We start from the raw sequence: 16,607 nt of genomic DNA on the forward strand, positions 1-16,607 counted from the left end.
ATATATATACATATATATGTATACATATATATATGTATATATATATATATACATACATAAATATATATATACATACATATATATATATATATATATACATACATACATATATATATATACATACATATATATATATACATACATATATATATATATATACATACATATATATATATATATATATATCCGTGAGGGTTTTCACACACACATATAAGTTCCTATGGTTCATGGTGTATGATTATAAACTTTAATAGATTATTCGTGTTGAATTGAGTCCTATTTTACCCTCTTGAAATAAAACTCCAAAAGATGTAAATTTTGATTGGTTGATTCTCAAACTATAAGAATACGTTATTTTTCTTCTTTGGGCCTTCCTTTGTGTTGTCATAATAGTGAATACGACAATACTTATATTTATTTCACCTCTTTTGTAGGATCATTATCGATTGAGAGTCTTTCAAGAATTTTTTATTCTTTATTTATAAAAATATTTTGATTTTAGTTATATACAAGGAAGTCGATTCGAACTTCGGGTAAGACAATTATGGTCAATTATTTCTTCTTCGTCTCATATTATTCATCGGGTTAGTCATTTTTTTCTTTGTTATGGTCATCTCGGGATCGGGACTTATGGTAATCACTTATATCTTGACTTTTTGTGCATTTTTTCATATTTACTCGAGACACGATCCCTTTAATACTCAAGTTAATAATGAGATATGAGAAAGTTTTTCTTATTTTTCTATTCAGGATATAGTTTTATATTATGATGGAGGAAAAAAAAAAATATAATATACTTCGTTATAAAGGAAGGGAAGGAAATCTAAGGTTGTCTTTTTATTGGAAAGAGGAAAACTTATAATTATCTTTCTAACAAACAAGAAGAAAATTTATATTTTTCTACCTTTAATCTTTGTATATGTTCATGAAGCCTTGAATGATACATGACAACTGTATCATGATAGGTTCCTATTATGATTTGTTTCTCCTTATGAAAAAATATCGATATGCTAAAATTTATTTATTTTTCTTTAAAAAAAATATAATTTTAATATTGTCTATAAATTTGATTCAACATGACTTGAATAACATTCTGCTTTCGTTTGAGAAAAGGTTGCATAAAAAAAAATTCAAATCGATATCAAATCGAACAAATTGTATATTGAGATGCGCGCTCTACAAGCATGACATGTGAGGCTCACGTGTCACGTACCGTCGACCATTGCGCCCCACTCCACGGTTCGTCTGGCCCACCTCCTGGAGGAACCGCGCTAATGACGTCAGCTCACGCGGCAAACGTGGAGGCGGGACCCGGTTTTCTGCGTTGGCTGACGCACAACCGTCCGCCCGAGCCCACTTGTCCACGCCGTTCCGTGGCTCCGGTCCGGAACCAATGACCGAGAATAAACCTTAGCCGTCAGTTCTTTTCTAGTATGCTTTTTCTACCTGGAAATTCGCACCCGCCAGTCACCTGCCTTTTCACTGAGATTCCACGTGGGACCCAATACCATGCCCCACGAGGAAACCGATTGGTAAACACGTAAACATCTAAAAATCAATTAATTTTATCTTGTTTCTTCCCCCTTGCTCGAGAAAACGGCTGAGGTTGAGAGAGTCAGTGAGAGAGAGAGAGAGAGAGGTTTATATGCGCGACTGCTGCAAGTGAGCTTGCGTCGGTAGCGTAAAGCTCGAGGAGGAGGAGATCTCTCGAGCTTGGGGAAGGAAGGAAAGGGAGGATGGAGAAGTACGAGGTGGTGCGGAACATTGGGTCGGGGAACTTCGGCGTGGCGAAGCTGATGCGCCACAAGGAGACCAAGGAACTCGTCGCCATGAAGTACATCGAGAGAGGCTACCGGGTAAGCCAGCCATCCCCATCTGATCCGATCTCACCTCGTGATCCCTCTTTTCTTCTCTGCTTGATTCGCTAAATGGATCCCTTTTTTTGGGGGGGGTAGATCGACGAGAACGTGGCAAGGGAGATCGTCAACCACCGATCGCTCCGCCATCCCAATATCATTCGTTTCAAGGAGGTCGGGTCAAGCCCCAAATCGATTTCTTTTCTCTTCCTTTTCCACTTTATCGACACGGTCCGTATCAGATTTCTGTAGGTTGTGCTGACGCCGACGCATCTGGCGATCGTGATGGAGTACGCCGCGGGCGGCGAGCTCTTCGATCGGATCTGTGACGCCGGAAGATTCAGCGAAGACGAGGTCCTAATCGATCTACTTGATTCGAGAGAAATCGATCGGTATGGGCATTGATTCGTATCGATTCCCTTCTTGCAGGCGAGGTATTTCTTCCAGCAGCTCATCTGCGGGGTCAGCTACTGCCATTTCCGGGTACTAATCAGCCAAAAAAAAATCACGAATTTTCCTCAAGAAACCTAGGATTAATCCCACGAAAAATTCTTCAGCAAATCTGCCACCGCGATCTGAAGCTGGAGAACACCCTGCTCGACGGGAGCCCCGCGCCGCGCCTCAAGATCTGCGATTTCGGCTACTCCAAGGTCCTCCCCTTTTCTTCGATTCTCTAACAGCTCAATCCCTTCTTAAATATATGCTAACGTAGAGCGGTCTTCCATCAATCGGCCCAGTCGTCGCTGCTACACTCCAGGCCGAAATCGACGGTGGGTACGCCGGCGTACATCGCTCCGGAGGTCCTCTCCCGCCGTGAGTACGACGGAAAGGTGACTCGCTCCTCATCACTCCCTTACCATACCACCTGCAATCCTGCATGCTCCTATTATTTCCAAATAATATATCTTTCATATTATGATTACTATTAATTATGTTGAATTGGGGAAGAAGAAGACGACGGCGTCTTGTGAGTCGCCACCGCCATCCGTGGGAAGCGCATGGAGATTCGTGAAAATGGGTCCTCGCTCACGTCCCTAGTGCGGTGGCACGTGTCCTCTTTAGGAACTTGATCATTTAAGTGGTGATGGGATGTCTCTGATCAGTATTAGTGGATTGCCCCTAGCAACATTGGATGGTCCTTGTTCGAAGCATCATTCATGGTCTTTCAAGCTTTTATCTTTGACCAAGGACTCAATTTTGTTAGAGGTTGTAGGAAGACGAAGCTCAAGATACCAAATAGCCTCCACCGGAGTAGAATTAGCCTTGTCAAAAAATAATTTTTCTTTTAAGAATATATATATATATATATATATATATATATATATATATATATATATATATATATATATATGTTTTCATAGTTCGTAGTTCTTTCTCCAAATCAAGTTTACCAATAAATTCTAGAAACTTGTGTATACTCATTAGTTGATTGGTATGATAAAACAATATTAATTTTATCTTAGATATATATTTTTTTATTTTTCTGACTCAAGTTGTGATCACAATTACAAGTGTTTGATGACTTCTTTGGATCGTTATTAAAGAGAGGATATATTAATTTTACTATAGGAAAATTTATAAGTACAAATGCACTGTTTCAAAGTTTTCAAAGATAGATTTATAAAACCATTTTTTAAATCATCATAATATTACAAAAGCTAAAAAGGTCTTTACAAGCTTTTCAATAAATGTTTGTCAAGTTAGACTCAATCAAAAAGTTCCACATTTCATGCTTGCTTTTCCATTTTGCTCTAGTTGTTAAATGGGATTATGATATGGCCCCATTGAAGTTGTCCAAAACAAAGTCCAATGATAGAAAAGTCTAGTATAGGCAAATTTAATTTGGAATATTATAACTTGTTGATTTTGTCCATTGGATCACAATATCTTGCTTATGTTGCCTGCTGTAAGCAAAATAGATTTTAACTTGAAAAAAACCAATCTCGTTCACTCGAAGTTTCTAAGTGAAACAAGGTATCCTGAATTAATTTGACCATGTCCAAAAATGGAGAACCTCACTTTCTGTAGGAGAATAGACTTAATTTAACATTTGATAATTCAAATCAAATGCCATATCTTGAGCCGGTCTCATCCTGTCAAGCTGAGTCACATTTAGTGATGTTGGTATGATTCGTGCATAATTTTCTGGCCTAATAAGCAAAAGCCGAAGGTGTGTCCCATCTCAATTCTCTGCCCAAATCTATCCTGACTTCAATTTTTCCTTCAAGTTATTGTGTCAATGGATCTATCGATCCAATTCAATGTAGAAGATATGAGATGGTTGCCTAGATAACAAAGGCATAGTGTAACAATGACAAGATCGAATACACATTAAGTGCTTCTTGGAATCAAATGTGTGAGAGAATCGGTACTGGATCAGATTGTCTGCACATTCAATGCTTCTAAGGGTAAGTAAAACAATGAATGTTCTTTTGCGGCTGGCCTGGTCCTCATTTCTTGATTCTTTGGTACATGCCAGAGGATGATTTCTGATGTTTAGGTCCACTTGCTTAATGATGCCTAACTCTACATTGTCTCTGATCGGTGGAAGACTCGTACCCTGTAACCCCCCGGTAAGGAAGGCCAATAGTGCTTAAAAGTGTGATTAGTTTCTTGGGTTTACTGTATCTAAGTTTGGCTGTTGGACAAGGTATTGAAAGCTATGATATCTCACACGAGCAAGCTTGCCATTCTTCGTATACTCTGATGACTGCAGTAGCTTGCCTGTTGTTTTCAAACTTGCGTATCGAGTTACTCGTCGATCTAATTTTGTGCTAGAATACTGTGGTGTAGCAAGCAGATGTATGGTCATGTGGAGTAACTCTCTATGTCATGCTAGTAGGAGCATACCCATTTGAAGACCAACGTGATCCGAAGAACTTCCGGAAGGCCATTGGGGTAAAGTTCTATCATGTATTACTTGCAATGCACAAAGTCATTCTTTGATTTATCTTGACATTGGACTGCCACAGAGAATAATGTCAGTTCAGTACAAGATACCAGACCATGTGCACATATCTCAGGACTGCAAGCAGCTCATCTCCCGGATCTTTGTTGCTAATCCAATGAAGGTAGTGCATAATGCCTGGTAAACTTTGTTCGATTCTCTGTCTGTATGATGCAATTAGCTGGTGTTCGATTCAGAGGCTTACCATAAGGGAAATCAAAAGCCACCCTTGGTTCTTGAAGAACTTGCCCAGGGAGCTCACAGAAACAGCACAAGCTCTGTACTACAGGAGGGATAACAATGCTCCTCCTACCTACTCCACCCAAAGCGTCGATGAGATCATGAGCATATTAACGGAAGCCAGGGCACATCGGAAGTTGTCACGGCCCATCCTGGGGTGTCCACAGGATGAGTCGGAAGAAGAGGAGGCCAAGGATGAGAAAGAAGAAGACGACGAGTATGATAATACCGTGAAGGCTGTCGGTGAATTCGGGTTCAATTGATAGGTAAAGGTGTTTGCACTTAATTATATGTAAATTAGAATGAGGGTTGAAATAATTTTGCCTACCATTTTGATGCTTGTGTTTATGGTTGACCGATTTCAAGTTTATTTCGTGTCTTCTGTTTATAATCTATGTTTGGCCATGACGTTGTAGCATTTGTATACTTTGAGATTTAGTCACACATTTCCTATATATAAAAAAAAGCACATGTAAATTCAAGTTTAAACACTGTTGGAAATATCAAAATACATATATTCTCGCAAAAGGTAATGTTATATATATATATATATATATATATATATATATATATATATATATATATATATATATATATATATATATATATATATATATATCCATTCCATCATTCAGACTATTATTTGCTTATGATTGTTAGATTATCATTTGCCTTTTTTCAAAATACCCAGAAACATAATTCCCTCATATATTATAATTAAGAATAATAAAAGAATATTAATTCGAGTTACTAGTAAAGTATGCAAGTAAAATAGGCTTAAGTTTGAATCTCGGAAAAAAAATACATGCACAAGGAAGATGGAGATCAAGAAATTTGGACTGAGTTCAATTTCGTAAGAACATATCAAAAAGGGGAGAATAAAATATTTTTCTCTTTTGCAAGTATATCGATCTCAAATTTGCTAGTTAAAATTTTGGACATTCTAACTTAGAAAAATATTGTTTCATTATTTTTTAAAACAAATAATTCCCAATTTTATTCCTTTTAAAAATATTTAATAATAAATTTTTTAAGGATAAATTCTTTAAAAAAAAATCAGAGTTTTAAGATTTATCCTGATTTTAATTGTTATTAAAATTATTGGATACCATCCCATCCCCCTTCGTTCGTTTCTTCGCGACGAAGGAATCCCAAAGAGTCCCGCGCGCTTCTATATAAACCACTCGACGGCCGTGCGACGAGCCCCATGAGCAGTGGATCATCTCGACTGTCGATTTCAGCCGTCCTCATCTCTTCCCTTTTATTCTTCTCTCGATCGATCCTGTTGTCAATGGCGGAGGCCACCACGAAGCCGGACGAAGCCACCGTGCAAATCGTCTACGTCGAGAAGCCCGAGGCCGAGGAACCCGAGGCCTTCCACATCCGAACCCTCGCCGCTGTCCTCGGCAGGTCGACCGATCTCGCTCCTTTTGGATCCGCGTTCCTTCCTAGGGCTAGGGTTGCGGATTGCGTGGTGGAGATCTGATCTCCACGTCCTCGCATCGAGGATTAGGGTTTTGGATTCTGTGGTAAAGTTCTGATTTTTGTTGCTCTTGCAGCGAGGAGGCCGCTACGGACGCCGTGATCTATCACTACAAGCACGCCACGAGCGGGTTCTCGGCTAAGCTGACCCAGTCGCAGGTCGAGCAATTGTCAAGTGAGTTCTTCTTGCTTTGTCATTTCTTATTTCCTGATTGATTTTGGGCAGATCTGATGCGTTGCAGAACCCAAGATCTTTGGTAAATCACATAAAAGTTTGATTTTTGTCATACTCGTCCTCTTTGCTTTTAGTTGTTTTTTAAAATCATTTTTTTGGTACTAATTGATTGTGTATTATATAGGGAAGAATTTTATCTTAACTATGCTTTTTGGTGTAGAAAAAATAAATCTTTCAAGATATCTTTGTGAAAGAAAAACTGTCTTCTTGATGATTCCTTTTGTTTGGGATATTGCTGGCGGCATCTAGTCATATAAACATGGTCGTTAGGGCTCTAATTTAGCACGACGCCTCTCTATATACATGCTTGAATTAGAATTTATCAGTTATTCTTCATTAAGGCCTTCAGACGATGCCCCAAACATGGTGTAACTTGCTTTTTCAACCGATTTGCCAGTAAATTATGGGTGGAATTAGCGTTGATATTTTTCTTTTCTTTTTTATGCTGGCAACAATTGTATCTTCTGACTATCCAGTTTCATGTTTTAAGTGACCCTCAAACCTTTTATATATTGCCTCAGACTGCAACTATATTCTTGTGGTATCTCTATCTGCTTTGAAGTATTGAACTTTCCCAGAGTCCTTGTGCATTCTTTTGTTCTTTGAGGTCGATCAGTTGACACTTGTTAATTTTACTGGCTATTTTTAATCACAATGTCAAGCTTGGGAGCTGATTCCGGTCCTATCGGAACAGACGTCTCTTTTGCACAACTCTAGATGATGAAACATGCTGGCTGTGTGTACTTGAATAACACAATGGTAACTCGAAACTCAAAATTCTGATAAAGTCGTCTCCCGAACTACAGGGGCAAATTTAACAGGAAATTTCAAGAGGCATCCTAAATGAATGGGAAATGGCCATAAGCAGATTCACTTAACCTCAATGCCCAATGTTGCTCATATTTCATCACCTAATGAATCATAAGATACATGTATCTGTAAGATGGTGTGACAATGTCATAGTAGTGCTCGTGACTACTTATATTGCTTTGCATCTGTGCTGATGACCATCTCTGTTTTCCATATGCTGGTTGGTTGTTCAAACTAACCATGTTGTTAAACCTACAAGTTTCATCATACAGTGTCTGTTTCCATCTTTTTTGAATATGTGAATATGCAGTTGTGTCGAGTTATCGTGGTAAATATGCTGCGACACTGTTATATTATGTTTTAACTCTTATTATTCAGTAGCTTTTTAAGCCATCAAGTATGCATTTTTGTTCTTAACCTGTGATCTACAGTGTGAGGAAACTTTTGAACAGTCGTGTTGTCGTATGCATCTATGATTTCATTTTCTCTAAGCCTTTTAATGTATTCTTTTTCCCATTAAATTGATTTTGCAGGGCAACCAGGCGTCCTTCAGGTTGTACCTAGTAGGACCTACAACCTCCATGGATCCAGAGGAGGCACTTCTGGAGTCATGGGGTTGTGAGCTCATATCGCAGGAAATAAATAATGGATATTCGATATCCATAAGTGATGTTTATCTACAATGTAGCAATGACTTGATATCTGAATAATAGCTCAACCTGGTTGGTCTTCCTGATGTATGATACTGGTTGTGTAATCTCTCTTTTGTTCGATTGCAAAGTTATATGGAACTGAAACTAAAAAAGTAGTTGACGAGAGTTATGTAATCCTGCTCGTTTAAAATTGGTGTGTCGAAATTGTGTTTTGCATGGTGTTCACATTTCCAAATTTTACGGTACGAGTTTGTCATATGATCTCTCATCTGTTATGTTTTTGTAAAGAACTCAAGGATCATTGAAAAATTCAGAAACTGCAAATCATGGCGGTGGATAATTTCCCCCAAACTGTGTCGGTCAAGCTTGGTTTGATCATAAGTTTTTAGATTTATTTTAAATATATTAAGTGGTCTCAAAATTCTCTAAATTGGTTAAATGAAATCTCGGTCATCAATTGCTTGATGATCCATGACATGAGGTCCACCCACCCGCATGGATTTAATAGAATGACGTAACACTTGGAACACCTCCATAGATAGAACAAGAGAAGAAAGCTAGAGTTTGACTAATATGATAATCTGCAATACACAAGCCTGTTCGTAAAACACAACTATCATTCAATCATAAACATCGAGCACATCCATATTTTATTATGAGCATGAAAACATGAGGGAGATGATTCACAGCCACCAAAAAGAAGACTTTAGGAAAAGCATTAATTCCAAAGTAATCTTCCCCTTAATTCTTTTCGTTTCATGTCCCTCACTCTTTTACATGCAAGCAGTATTCTCGCTTTAGGAAGAATGTCCGGGTGAGTCGTCTCTGAGGACACCAGAGAAGAAAGAACGAGTGGTCCATTGATTCACTGCACTCTGGGCCACCGTTGCCATCACAGTGATGGAACCCATTCCGAGCGGTGATCTGACCCGCCCGGCGGGGGTGGGGGGGGGGAGGGGAGGGGCCCGCCTTCCTTCATTTGTCCGAATCCGCTCGCCACCTCAGCGCTGACGTCGTCTCTCCTCTGGATTCCACCCGCTTTCCGCCTGCTTGCCTCTGCTTCCGTTGCTCCTTCAGAACACTCTCCCTCTCTTAACCGGTTTCTTCATTGGATAAATTATGTAGTATCAAAAAAGAATTTATGGCTATTATTATTGTGATGTGAACGCATTTGATATCCGCTAATTTCATCCAACTCAAATAACTAATCAATTGCTCAATCAAATCCAAATCTATTTATCAAATTATTATATCTTCCCAATTGTTGATATATGTATATATATAATAATTCATATATTAAATACATAAATTATTTTTTTAAAAAAATATAATTTTATTTTATAAGGAACAAGTTAAGAGAACTACGGTTTTATTGAATTTTCTATTTTTAGATGATTTTATTATTTTTAATAAATAATAATAATTTTTTAGATTAATTCTATAACCGAGCATAGATATTATTTATCTATAAGTGTAACACCATAAAGTTTATTTAACTCATGTTAATCATTTAATATAATAAATATATATGATAAAAGGAATTTTTTATTTTATAAATGATTTTAAGGGATTTTTCGATTGAATTTGGAAGTATTCATCCTCCAACCCTATATATAATCATGTAATAATTTTTTTAATAACCTATAAAGTGATTTTTTTAAGGTAAATTGTCTTTCTTTTAATTTTAAGGGGGAACACGTTAAGTGAAGGAGTTGGAGAGGAGTAGCAGAAACTGCTGCCTCGCCTCGTCTTCCGATTTATTTATTCTCTGATGGTGAACAAAACAAAGAGGTCAAACAGAAACAACGACGAAGAGAGAGGGCGAGGGATAGAGAGGGCGAGAAGTCTATGGACGAGGAGGTGGAGTTGGATCAGGACTTAGACGCCTTAAACAAGTTTATGACATCGGAGATGGATCGAAGGTGACGAGCTGCCCAGGGGAGGGGGTGTTGCGGGATCTTTTTGACTGCTTCAAGCTCGTTCGACCCCTTTTGTAAGTGTTTCTCTCTTTCTTTGGGGGTTTGGTGATGGATAAGTTGGAAAAAGAGGATCTTGCGAGTTGCCCTTGTAAAAAAAACCGATCTTTTGGTACTCTGTGTGTTGCTGGTTGTTGCAGGGTTTGGATCGGATTCTTTTTTCTTGTTGTTGTTGTTGTGTTTTTGCTTGGTAGCTCGAGGTGCTATATTTTTCCAATATTTGTTATCTTTTTTAAGGCTCTCTTGCTTTGTTTCTTCTTTAATTTGCCTTTAGAGACTATTATTCTTTTCAACTCTGCTGGATCTCTCTCCTTGAGTCCTACGATTTATGTTGGCCTGTGGTTTCGATGCTGATCTGGTGAGATAGATGTGAGAAAGTTGAGATTTTGGGTTTGTAGAATATGTTTTGCATATTTTAGTTTCTGGATTTGTGGTTTTAGACTTATGTTTCTTTGTAGAAATTGCTAGATCTCTCCTAAGTCCTTTAACATTTGTTGGCATGTGCTTTTGATGATGCTGCTTTGGTGATATAGATATGAGAAAGATTAGATTTTGGGGATGTGAAAAATGTTTTACCTTTGGGGTGCTATGGTTTTATATACTGTCATTCCTCCTTTTAATTACTGAAGAAAATATTTTTCTTGTAATGTTCAAGGCAAGTAGGTGTTTTTATCCAGCTTTAGGCTGATATATTGAGGGATGTTGATGAAATACCTTTCTATAGCTTTTGTCCGAAAAAAAAACTGAAAAAATTCCCACCAGTTTGGAATTAGAAACTTGGGAAAAAAAAATTTCTCAGCATCCAATTCAACTCCAGGAGAAGAGAAAAAACATCAAAAATGAAAGAACTGCCTAGATACAAGGTTTAACAAAATAATCAACAAAGGTTCATCTTTAACATACGGCATCAGGAAAGTAGTGCTAGCTTGTTCCTTTATTTGTCAAAGACCTAGTACTCGTTTTGTTGATTTCCACCTTTTTTATGATCTTAGTGGTGTAATTATGGAGATCTGATCGCTTGGAATCGTGCAGAAAATTATAGGAGCTAGAATTGTATCTTCCATGGGTCTGCTGTTTCTTCTTCGTCAAGTTCTCCAAAGAACTAGATTTTCAAGATACTACTGTTAACAATTTCTGTATTTTCTCTATTTTGTTACAATAGCTTTCTCCCTGATCCCTTTACACTTTCATTAATGCAGTCTCTTGAAGTGGTCGATTGGTTTCATTTTTTGTGAACTGTTGCAGGTTTGCTCGAGGACCTGGTTCTTGAGAAATGGTTTTCAACTGGTCCTTTGTGCAAATGGCACGTTAGCAATAACAGTCTTGGTGAAAAGAAGAGAGAGTTAATGCTGTGGACTTGTGTGTGTAGATTCAGGTGCTAAAATGGATTTTAAGCTGAGAAGACCTCTAGAGGCATCATCAAATGCTTCTTCGTCCATGATGAGTGAGATCTCAAGAAATCTCAAGCCAGGCCTGCCATTCATCCCATGTGATTCCACTAATATATGCTATGGTGCTAGACAGGAGCAATCCTTCTCCGAGTTCCCTCCACCTCAGGTAACACAGTGTCATGGCTTGTATGCTCGGGAGCAAAAGACAGAAACCAAAAACCAGCTTGAACCTTCTTCGGCAGTAAATGATTTAGTCATGGATTGGAACCCTAGACTGATGCTAAGCAACCTGTCATTCCTTGAGCAAAAGATCCACCAAGTTCAGGATATTGTTCGATCAATAATTAGCCAGGAAGGCCGAGCTAATGAGTTGGCAGCACAGCAGCAGCTTGTCACAGCAGATCTAACTTACATCATTATTCAATTGATCTCGACGGCTGGCACTCTTCTTCCCAACATCAAGAATGCACTCCTATCAGCTACTCCTCCTGTTGCTCAGACAGGTGTCGTGGCTAACTTGCCAGTGAATGCTAGTCAGAAACATCACGAGGTCTTGTCGGTGGAGTTAGCCAAAGCTTCCGAGTATGATGAGCTTATCAAAGATTTGAATAGTGGTGGTGAAGGAGATGAGTTAATTAAATGTTTGAATAATTCTGTGGCCGAAGTATCAGAGTCCATCCCTATTGAAGACCATGACATCAAGGATTATGATGATGGTATGGATGGAGAGAACCTCCCCCCTGGTTCTTATGAAGTTCTGCAACTGGAAAAAGAGGAGATTTTGGCACCACATACCCATTTCTGTTTGATCTGTGGAAAGGGGTTCAAGAGAGATGCAAACTTAAGGATGCACATGAGAGGTCATGGCGACGAGTACAAGACTGCAGCTGCTCTTGCTAAGCCTAGCAAGGAAGCAAGCTCAGAACCAGCAATAATAAGGAGATACTCATGCCCCTTTGTCGGCTGCAAGCGGAACAAAGAGCACAAGAAGTTCCAACCCCTCAAGACAATTCTGTGCGTGAAGAACCATTACAAGAGAAGCCACTGTGACAAAAGCTATACCTGCAGTCGATGCAAAACCAAGAAATTTTCGGTTATTGCAGACCTGAAAACACATGAGAAGCACTGTGGCAGGGACAAGTGGATTTGTTCGTGCGGGACAACATTTTCAAGAAAGGATAAGTTGTTTGGGCATGTTGCTCTCTTCCAAGGTCATACCCCAGCCATTCCCATGGATGATGCCAAAGTTTCAGGAATGTCAGATCATGTACAGGTCGGTGAAACAACGAACGGAATGGTGGCAAACATGGGCTACAACTTTAGTGGCAATGCCTCGGACGATGCTCAAAGTCTCGACATAAAAGATGTTGACGACGGCCAGGGTTATTTCTCACCCATGAACTTTGATGCATGCAACTTTGGGGGACTTGATGAATTTCCACGTTCTGCATACGATGTTTCCGAAAGCCCTTTCTCTTTCCTTTCGACTGGCACTTGCAGTTTCATTCCGAGAAATGGCGAAAACTAAGTGCCAGCCTGCAGGGATGATCAATTGCTCAGAACATCAATATCTAGTTGCATAATAAGTTGTGTTGTATGATTTGGCTAGTTTCTTCTTTTGCCTTGCTTTTTGTGGGTAAAGGAACCACTGCAGATCCATCCTTTGTGTAGTATGGACTCCATGAATATGACCCATGGTGTTATCTCAAAGCTTGGCTTTTCCTTAAATGATTCTCTATTGTTCTCACTGTGAGATCATAAATATATATGTGATGGTTTAAGCATTCTAACATTATTGAATGCTTAAAACTGAAGGTTTCTATTAATCTAGTATTTGATCTCGAAGCAATTGTAGTTCAAGTCTTATTGCTTTTATATTAGCCAATATTTTCCTTTTCGCTTGTGGTGGCCGCTATACTTCTTTTCCAAAACAGAAAAAAAAAACTATATATGACTTGCTGAAAGGCAGTTCTTTGTTCAGGTCTCTTCCAACTCTTTTCATTGAAACATGTGCTTTCATCAATTGGCTCATTGCTAAAATCTGCAGGTTTAGTCAGGTGGTTACTAAATAGCTATGCATTTGAATCCACAATTCTCTGTGTGTGTGATGAGAGAGAGAGAGAGAGAGAGTTGGTTGATGCTCTAATCAGAGGTGGTCAGTAAATAATTATGCATTTATGTGTGTGAGAGAGAGCTGATGAATTTGCATCTCTAATCAGGTAGTCATGTAGTCAGAAAATAGTTATGCACTTGAATCCACAGTTTTCTGTGTGTGAATATGTGTGTGTGAGAGAGAGAGAGTGAGAGAGAGAGAGACCACACTTCCATCTACAGATGGTTGGTTTGATTGGTGTTCTCAAATTGTGCTCATCTTTTGCCAAAAGTTGTAGGCAGCAAGCAAAGTCATTGGAATAAGCCATTGCATGGGAATATTGAATCTTGCAGCAGGAGAGAGATGTGCAACAGAGGGACCCTCATTGTTTATGTCATGGCTGACATCGACGATGAAAGGGATTTGAATCAAACACTACCTTTTGAACAACCTACTTTGAAGCTTTGAATTGCTTGCAAGATTCTGATCTGCTTCCTCCTCCACATTTCCAGTTACCAAAGGCCAAATCTCCTTCACGCAGTTCTCGGAACCAATGTGATTGATCCAAAGGACAACATCCACCAACCTTCTCCTCATAGTCTAAAGAAGATATGACACAACAAGAAGAAACTGCAAAACACATGCACGACAGTGAAACTATTTCCTTTTCTTGTATCCCCATAATTCTGAATTAATTTGATCTTTTTGTTGTTGTACTTTCTTACTATCAAACAATCTGATTTGAGAAGTAGAAATTTTTTTTGCCATTATATCATCCTGGTCAACAAACACGAGTAGAGAGATAAGAATAGAATGGACTGAGCAGAATTTACTGGATAAATTGATGTTCTGCCATGGCCAGTTGCCACTTGGAATCAGTGCAACTCAGTCATGGAGTGTCTTTGTTTATGAAAACTGTTGTTCCTCTCTGCAAAATATCACTGTCAAATCTTTGACATTTTGGCATTATTTCCGGTGCAAAGTTTGACATTTCTCCACGTTGAAACCTTTGGTATGTCAAATCTTTGATCATCTTTCATAAACAAATGAACTCTGTTATGTTCCATTGTAAGACATTTTGATTAGAACATTGATGATACCAAATAGTCTTGCCATGTTTCCATGGAAATTAGATATGTTTTATCACATCTTATATTCCACAAAGCATGTTTGACAAGAAATAGAGCAATTAGCACAAAATTTTAGCCTCTATTTTTTTTTTCTTTGGTCTCAGCAGGATTCATCATCTGTATCATTTTCTAAGCATTTAGGGTTTAGGGTCAGCCATAGAATATTTGTTAGCTAGGATATGCTTCTTTGTCAAGGTTGGACATCAGTCTACAAAGACCATTTGTATAAGCCAAGGCAGAGTGTTAATATACAGTAGAAACTCCTAAGAATAAGAAAACAAAACAAAATACTATTTTGTTAGTAATATTCGTATATGTAAGATGAAGAAAAATGAACTGAGATCATTACATACTGAGTTTGAAATGATGTATAGATGCAATATATGATCTCTACACATTAATTCCTGTAGCAAATACTCCTTTACATGCAATAGTAGCTTCAGCAGATGTTGTTAACAAGAGAGCTACTGGTAGTATCAGAGACAGATTTATAATTGCTTTTGCAGCAAGATCTGAAAGTTGGTAGTTCTTACTCGAGCGAGTGATGTCTCTTATGAATGCAATACAGATGAGAGAGAGGAACTACAGAAAGGAGAAATCATAGACTACCCTCCTCCGGTGACTGAAACAGTAATCTTGAGCTCCATAAATGTTGTTAAGACATCTGATGATGAGGATAATAATTGTAATAAGACTCGCGTGACGTCAGCTGTCCCAAATAACGTCCCACAGTACCTGGTCAACGCAGATCGGACGTCGACCGATGCACATTAATACCTTGCTCAAAGCTCGATCCCTCACGTCACGCCAATGTCGGAGTCAGACGCTACCAGAAGTACGATCCTGCCCCCTGCGGGCAGGCACATCAAACAACGATAATCCTCACTATAAAAACCCTCACGCTCCAAGGGAAAAAAGGAGGAGAAAAAAGATAGAGACACACAAGAAGACACAACTTAGCTAAAGAATCTCCTTGCTACTATCTGCTAACTTGATCGTCGGAGGGGTCAGGTCAAGCTTTCCAACCTAGCCTGTGTGCAGGTGCGAAGAAGACGGTGGCCTCCCACTAAATGCCCAGACGAGGAGCCCCCTTCTGGAGGAAACGGTGATCCTGTTGCGATCGGACCATCGCAGCCGGCCACCTCAACGGACTCAAAGATCGTCCTGGAAAGATTCCTCATCATCCGGACCTGAACCAAGTCGCGTCGGTCCCGAGGCCACGGCTTAAAGTTGGTTACACCACCAAGATCTATGAAAGCAACATAAAGCTTTGGCAGACCATGTAGGGAAGATGAAGATGATGGTCAATCAGATAGCCAGGTTGGGTTTAATTACATACATATATGAAATCATCTTTTCTATCATTCTTTTTATGAGAAAAAAATAGGGTGCAGTTGACCACATGTTTGAGCTTGACTTGGTCATTTTGACTATAACTATGATGTTGACTCCAGAACAGGTGACCGTTGATGTGTCTTCTTGAAGATGACAAGGTCAAACGTGGAACATATTCCATCTCATGCTTTGAATAGAGACCACCATGAATTATATCTCATCCACTTGCCATGGAAGGGTGAAAAGAAAAGATGCGTCCGTCGTAGCTTAGTCGACCGGAACAAATTTGTGGCACCCAAGTTACTACTCTCCATCGATGAGGGAACGAGATGACCTGCTGCGATCGGTATCGTCGATGGGAGAGTTGACGAACTAAAACCTAATATTTCGATTGAGACATAATAATAAAAAAAAAAAGTCAACGATAAAAGGTTCTCCCATACTAGAGTGAACAGTTCTT

The 16,607-nt window shown here is 38.9% G+C and overlaps 3 protein-coding genes across 5 annotated transcripts; all 3 read left to right on the forward strand.

The window, feature by feature from the left end:
• Positions 1-1,598: 1,598 nt before the first annotated feature.
• LOC135611980 (serine/threonine-protein kinase SAPK7-like) lies at positions 1,599-5,413 on the forward strand. Of its 2 annotated transcripts, none has more exons than XM_065107655.1 (9): positions 1,599-1,856; positions 1,956-2,030; positions 2,109-2,210; positions 2,286-2,339; positions 2,414-2,506; positions 2,594-2,686; positions 4,650-4,754; positions 4,829-4,927; positions 5,001-5,413. In XM_065107655.1, exons 1-9 carry the CDS (start codon positions 1,737-1,739, stop codon positions 5,304-5,306), a joined length of 1,047 nt encoding a protein of 348 aa, XP_064963727.1. In that variant the 5' UTR covers positions 1,599-1,736; the 3' UTR covers positions 5,307-5,413. The 2 variants fall into 2 exon arrangements, with proteins under 2 accessions (XP_064963727.1, XP_064963728.1); XM_065107656.1 differs by having other exon boundaries at positions 1,792-1,856; positions 2,099-2,210.
• A 792-nt stretch (positions 5,414-6,205) lies between these two features.
• Positions 6,206-8,397, forward strand: LOC135611981 (subtilisin-like protease SBT3.10). The gene is made up of 3 exons (XM_065107657.1): positions 6,206-6,453; positions 6,603-6,700; positions 8,104-8,397. The coding sequence occupies exons 1-3, from the start codon at positions 6,251-6,253 to the stop codon at positions 8,190-8,192; spliced, it is 390 nt and encodes a 129-aa protein (XP_064963729.1). The 5' UTR covers positions 6,206-6,250; the 3' UTR covers positions 8,193-8,397.
• Positions 8,398-10,009: 1,612 nt separating this feature from the next.
• On the forward strand, positions 10,010-13,450 carry LOC103983645 (zinc finger protein STOP1 homolog). Of its 2 annotated transcripts, none has more exons than XM_009400899.3 (2): positions 10,010-10,216; positions 11,445-13,450. In XM_009400899.3, the coding sequence occupies exon 2, from the start codon at positions 11,583-11,585 to the stop codon at positions 13,116-13,118; it is 1,536 nt and encodes a 511-aa protein (XP_009399174.1). In that variant the 5' UTR covers positions 10,010-10,216; positions 11,445-11,582; the 3' UTR covers positions 13,119-13,450. The 2 variants fall into 2 exon arrangements, with proteins under 2 accessions (XP_009399174.1, XP_064963731.1); XM_065107659.1 differs by having other exon boundaries at positions 11,569-13,450.
• The last annotated feature ends 3,157 nt before the right edge of the window (positions 13,451-16,607 follow it).

This window comes from Musa acuminata, chromosome BXJ2-5, assembly GCF_036884655.1.
Source record: "Musa acuminata AAA Group cultivar baxijiao chromosome BXJ2-5, Cavendish_Baxijiao_AAA, whole genome shotgun sequence".
Classification (NCBI taxonomy): domain Eukaryota; kingdom Viridiplantae; phylum Streptophyta; class Magnoliopsida; order Zingiberales; family Musaceae; genus Musa; species Musa acuminata.

Excerpts from the sequence above, each read along its gene's own strand:
- LOC103983645 (XM_009400899.3), top strand. The coding sequence starts at position 11,583 with ATGGATTTTAAGCTGAGAAGACCTCTAGAGGCATCATCAAATGCTTCT.
- LOC135611980 (XM_065107655.1), top strand. The coding sequence starts at position 1,737 with ATGGAGAAGTACGAGGTGGTGCGGAACATTGGGTCGGGGAACTTCGGC. Across the intron at positions 2,211-2,285 it reads GAAGATTCAGCGAAGACGAG|GCGAGGTATTTCTTCCAGCA; the intron begins GTCCTAATCGAT and ends CCCTTCTTGCAG. Across the intron at positions 4,928-5,000 it reads TTGTTGCTAATCCAATGAAG|AGGCTTACCATAAGGGAAAT; the intron begins GTAGTGCATAAT and ends TGTTCGATTCAG.
- LOC135611981 (XM_065107657.1), top strand. The coding sequence starts at position 6,251 with ATGAGCAGTGGATCATCTCGACTGTCGATTTCAGCCGTCCTCATCTCT. Across the intron at positions 6,454-6,602 it reads CTCGCCGCTGTCCTCGGCAG|CGAGGAGGCCGCTACGGACG; the intron begins GTCGACCGATCT and ends TTGCTCTTGCAG. Across the intron at positions 6,701-8,103 it reads GCAGGTCGAGCAATTGTCAA|GGCAACCAGGCGTCCTTCAG; the intron begins GTGAGTTCTTCT and ends TTGATTTTGCAG.